The 5966-nt window shown below is 31.0% G+C and overlaps 1 protein-coding gene across 1 annotated transcript; it reads right to left on the bottom strand.

Moving 5' to 3' along the window:
• Positions 1-4152: 4152 nt before the first annotated feature.
• On the bottom strand, positions 4153-5721 carry LOC112790264 (uncharacterized). The gene is made up of 2 exons (XM_072229738.1): positions 5594-5721; positions 4153-5211 (listed from the first exon to the last, which is right to left on the bottom strand). The coding sequence occupies exon 2, from the start codon at positions 5199-5201 to the stop codon at positions 4242-4244; it is 960 nt and encodes a 319-aa protein (XP_072085839.1). The 5' UTR covers positions 5202-5211; positions 5594-5721; the 3' UTR covers positions 4153-4241.
• Positions 5722-5966: the final 245 nt, after the last annotated feature.

The raw sequence follows: 5966 nt of genomic DNA, 5'->3' as shown, positions 1-5966 counted from the left end.
AGCTATACAATATCCAACAACTATCCCTAGTTGAATTATATGTTACGTATTCAAGACTAGTTCTAAATAGTTGAAGATTATGAGATGAGTTTCAAACTAATTTCGAAATTAATTTTTTTTAAAGTAATAACAGAATTCAAGACAAAATTAAAATATTTTTCAATACTTCTAATTATTAGTGATGAAGAACGAAACTCAATGTTAAAAAATAGAAAAGCATGAATTAAAATAAAAAAAACACTCACATTATAAATCCATAAACTAAGCAGAGTTCCTAACCTTCAACAGAGGAGAAAGTTTAGTTACTCGTGAAAGAAAAGAAAATGGCCTAAGACTCCGAGATCAAAGATTCGAACATTAAAGATGATTTTTTATAAACCTTGTTCACTTATTTATATACTAAATTCTAACTATGATTCAAATTAAAAAACAAGCACTAATCTTATCTTTAGGAATAATAAGACAACTACCTACTTAAATTCAAATCAAATCTTAAAGCAATAATTCAAATCTAATCTAGAAATAAATTCTAACAACTAAATTTTATCTTTCTAAAAAGAATTAAATGCTAACTAATCACTTGAATCTTGAATCTTTAAATGAGATTAATGCTTTTTAAAAGTGGATATCGAAATTGGGCCTTGACAAATATTGCATCTTGAGAGTTTGGAGCTTGGAGCGCCGAGTACTACTTCTTAAATTTGGGCGTTGGTTCATTTTTGCCTCAAGAAGCCAAGGAACGCTGAAAGTTGGTGAGGGGTCGCTGGGCATCGATGATAGGGTGCCGGGAGCCAGTGAAGGGCACTGGGTACCGGTAGTTGGATGCTGGGCGTCTGTTGTGATGTTTTGGATGCCTAGTTTGGATGTTTTGGGTCTGGTTGGATTTTTTTAGACTGTATTTATGTTTTTTTTGTTAAGAAAATTTTAATTCTTGATTAGTTTGAGATTAAAAATTCTTAAAAACATAATAATACTAAAACAACTCTAAATACTTTATTAATATTAAAATTTCACTAAAAAAATAAGAATATTGATTAAAATCTAAAAAAGTTAATAAAAAAATCTAAAAATGACTTAATATATCAAGTATCAGTGAATTTTTACAAAACGTCAATGACATTTTATCAAAATATTAGTAATATTTTGTCAAAACAACTAAACGTTATTGATGTTTTGTTTTTTATAATTAAAATAATATTTTTTTTATAAAATATTAATGATTTTTTGTCTCTTTATAATTAAAATTTTTTTATAACATTATTAACATTTTGTACTATTACAATAACAATATAAAATATTAAAATAGTCAAATATCTTTATATTTTATACTAAAATTAAACGACTAAAATAAGTGGTCAAAGTTAAGGGGGAAAAAAATAATAATAAAAGAGCTAGGCATAGGATGCTTCGGAGTCATTTAAGCTCTATGAAATTTTGTCTCGATCAGAATTTTTAAAAAAGAAAATGCTATTTTTAATCCTATAATCAGGAATCAAATTTTAACTGTTCACAACGCTACACTAATTCATGTTTTTATTTTGTTTTTAGTTTACATATAATATTTTTATAATTTTTTAATGGATGATAATGATGTGCTGTAAGTGATGCGTCGATTACCTTCGCATCTAGTAATATATAATAAGAAAATAATAATAAGTTTAATGTTTAACAAGTGTATAGATTAATTGATTAATAAATAATGTATTTTATATGATAGATAAGTATTGAATGAGAGTTTAATTCAAATTCAAATTTAAAATATTTTTTAGCTGTATTCTTATTCTTGTATATATATGTTAATTTAAATTTGTCATACAAAAAATACAAAAAAAGAAGACAAAAAGTTTTTAAATGCAAAACGAAGATGAGAGATAGAGCATCAGCAAGTCTTGGTAAAAAGAGTAGTTAGTACCGATAAGAAAAAGATTTCTTCCGACGATATAGAAAAGAAAAAAATGATAATAAAAAAAGAAAACACGATGAAAGAAGGAAAAAAGGGTAGCGACGACAGCGATGGTCATAGAGAAGAAAGCTAGATTAATAAATGAAAGAAGAAGAATGAGGTGACGGTGGTATTGGAGACCACCGTCGCTGGTCATAGAGAAGAAAGCTAGATTAACAAATGAAAGAAGAAGAATGAGGTGCGGTGGTATTGGAGACCACCGTCGCTGTTGGATCCACAGAACAGCATCGTAGCCGTTCCTTCGCTAGTGTAACACCTTTCCTATCAGAAGGTCACGCTTCCAGCTGCGCCATTCTGGTAATGAAAAATATTACGATGACTTTCATATACTTAATAATAAAATAGGAGTTTTTGCCTCAAAATCGTATCGCTATTTTTTTTTATAAAGGAAAGTTTAGGGGGCAGCAATTTTTTAAAAAGTTGGTCAGCATTTAACCATCAAAAGAAAATTGAATTATCTACAACATTAGATTTAATCTCATACCATTAAAAATACTATTGATGACTAATTGATGGTTACAAAATACCAAAGTTGCTAGCCCCCTATTACTCCTCTTTTTAAAAAACTGGAAATATTTTTTTTTTTAAATCAAACATGTACATATAACCAAATTTAATCACAATCCTCGTATATATTGTTAGAATATAATTAGAATCAATTAAAATTAATTAGCATTATTTAGCATATCTAAATATTTATTATAGGATATTATGTTTTTATTATTACGATTCTCTTAGCACATATAAATATCCTTTTATATTGTATCGTTCGAGACAACTTGAATACACTCAATAATACACAAATTCTTTTTTCAGTTAGTCTCTTGTTTCCAACATGGTATCAGAGTCATGATATCCTCCTTGAAGAAGATATTTTGTTTTCCTTTTGATGAAATCACAGTATTTTTCACACTTTTCCTCCATTCCATTTTTCTTGTCTTTTGTCACTTCTTTTATACTTTTTCACCTCACGACTAGCCTATTTTCTCTGTCTTGTATCTTTCCGAGTTGAATAATCAAACACCAATGTCATCATCCGCTGTTTACCTATTCTCATGGAGAAGTCATATAGTTTTCGCTCTCTTTCGACTGTAGTTCCGTCTGTTTCTTCATCACAGTTTCGTCTGCGTTCCTTCGTGGCAGTTCCGTTCGCGCGTTCTCTTGTGGCAGTTCCGTCTACATTATTTTGTGGTAGTTCCGTTTGCGCTTTTTTTTTGCAGTTCCATCTGCGTTTTCTTGTGACAGTTCTGTTTGTGTTTTCTTTCGATAATTTCGTCTGCGTTTTCTTACGACAGTTCTGTCTACGTTTCCTTCCGACATTTTCATCTGCGCTTTCTTCAAACAGCGGCAGTTCCGTCTGTGCTTCCTTCAGACAGCGGCAATTCCATTTGTGCTTCCTTCTACCAGTTCCGTTTGCGCTTTCTTTAGACAAGAGGCAGTTTCGTCTGCGCTTCTTTCTGGCAGTTCTGTCTACACCCGTTCTACCAGTTTATGTAGTTTTTTTTATTTTTATTTCGTTGTTTTAAATAAATTTCAAATTCAAATTATCACTTGAGTTTGAGTGGGATGTTAGAATATAATTAGGATCAATTAGCATTATTTAGCATATCTGAATATTTATTATAGGATATTACGTTTTTATTATTACGATTCTCTTAGCACCTATAAATATCCTTTTATATTATATCGTTTAAGACAACTTAAATACACGAATCATTTTTCTAATTTAATCTCTTGTTGAATCATTTTTCTAATTTAATCTCTTGTTTCCAACATATATATATATATATATATATATATATATATATATATATATATAATTGTGTTTTGCAAAATTATTGGCCAACAAAAATTATGCGTGTTTTCTATGGCTGGCTTTTAAAAAAAATACAGTTACATACTTATATGTATGTTCAATAGAATATGAAATAAACTAATACGATATTTCATTTTGTAATGCTTTTAGTTTATATTTAAATATGATCCGATTCAATTATATTGTAAATTTGTAATGCTTCCCTAATAAATTGATCTGTGTGCCAATATATTTTTTTATATTCAATAAATTGCTATGACTCCAAGTGATGATAATTCTAAATTAAAACAATTGAATTCTAATTGTTCTTATTTAATAACAAAGAAAATAAGACATTTTTTTTAATTGTAAAATACGCAAAAAGGAGCCTAACTTTGAAATTAAAATCAATCAGATAAGAAACCCAAAAAAATCCCACCATACTAGTCACTAACCAAATTAACATCATCAAAATAAACAACGTCAACAGACAAATTCAGTCAGGTTTGTCCAATCCGAATGCTCACTTTGTTGATTTATCCAATTCTCAAACTCACCAAAGTCACTAGCCCATGCCTCAGCCTCAGCAAATTGACTTTCCCAATCCAAAGCCTCACTAACTTGATTTGTGGAATTTACTTTATCAATTGTCTTCTCAGTACAAACCAAACGGACTTCATCTTTCTTGCTAGTAGTGTCCTCCATCACATTTGTGTCATAATGAACCATAGGCTCTGGCTCCTTCACTTTTGTTGAGTTTACTAAAGCACCGTTTTGTATAACACTATACACAGAATCTTCAAACTGATTAGCACAATTCACCAGTCCATAATTACTTCCCATCAATTCCATAGGATTTGGATTGAGGAGACCCATTTGGGAACTAGAACCCGTATCATAACTAAGTGGCATCATAGGTTGAATCTGAGAGTTGTACCGATCAACATTGTGTCCAAAATTGAAGTTACTTTCAACTTTTTGACTATTTTTAAGCATGTTAATCCTTTCAGCACACGCACCAATCTTGTTATCCAATATACCAATGAACATCCTCAGTTGTTCCAAATCAAAGCTCTTGATATTCAAGTCAGAAGTGGGATACTTGACGCTGTACATGCATTTTCGCGCTTTCAAAGTTTCGCCTTCAACCGAGGTCTTCTTGTGCTCAAAGAAGTCTTGGAGATCAAAGATCTTAGGAGGCTTCACATTCTTTTGAGATTCATACTTTTTAATTAAGGACCTGACTTTTGTAGAATCTTTTGGCCAAATCATTGGTGCAGCGTTGCTACCTTCTTCATAAACTATCAAGCATGCTTCGGATCCTTGGCATTTGTCAGAAAATTTCTTCATTTTGCTCTCTAGTCCCTTGATTCTTGTCTTGAATCTGCCTTTCCGATCTTTCTCAGTTGAGAGGCACTTCAGTTCTGTTTTTCCACGACCCATGTAACTAAATCTGCATCATGAATTTTTTTTTAATAAAAAAAAAGAAGGCTAAGAATTGGATGGAAAATAAGAAACTAAATTGAAATTGTTGCAGAGCAAATAATATATAACAAAATCTTGTGTCCCAAAATTGTGCGTGGTATAAAACGAGGAAATCTTAAGAAATCGAGTGAAAATAAGCAATATATAAAAATAAGAAATAACACTGTCATTAACATACACGTCAAAAATAGTATCTACAAAATTTTATCCTCAGAAAAAAAAAGAAAAAAAAAGAAAAACTTAGGAAGAAGGAACAATATCAAAGTAGAGGGGACTGTTTGAGTCAAATCTTTTCTAACAACAACAACATAAACAAGTACGGTAAAAACACAAGATCGAAGATGAATTACATAAGAGAATTTGAAGGGTTTTATGCAAGCGAATTTTCACCACTTCTTGATCACGTCAAGAACCAAAAGATCTTAAAGAAACAAGTACGGTAAAAGCACAAGATCGAAGACGAATTATCAGTTATCACCGAAAGGTGAATTCTACTGTAAAGATGCAACATTTTATAGACGTACAGAGATGGTTCTATCGATGACACTTGTCCCTGGTGTCTCCCACGAGGGAGCAGGCTCTGCTGTAGTGGGTTTTCCTTTCTTGCATCCTTCATTTGTAGCCGAGCGGTGTTATTGTCAACGGGAATACCATGTGTATGGGCCCCTTAATGATATTGGGCTGGGCCTCTCTTTTTGCAATAATGATGTATTCTTTTTAAAG

Source organism: Arachis hypogaea, chromosome 3 (assembly GCF_003086295.3).
Source record: "Arachis hypogaea cultivar Tifrunner chromosome 3, arahy.Tifrunner.gnm2.J5K5, whole genome shotgun sequence".
NCBI classification, from domain to species: domain Eukaryota; kingdom Viridiplantae; phylum Streptophyta; class Magnoliopsida; order Fabales; family Fabaceae; genus Arachis; species Arachis hypogaea.
The sequence above is the reverse complement of the archived record's forward strand: the minus strand, read 5'-3'. Positions and strand labels throughout refer to the sequence as shown.

Excerpts from the sequence above, each read along its gene's own strand:
- LOC112790264 (XM_072229738.1), bottom strand. The coding sequence starts at position 5,201 with ATGGGTCGTGGAAAAACAGAACTGAAGTGCCTCTCAACTGAGAAAGAT.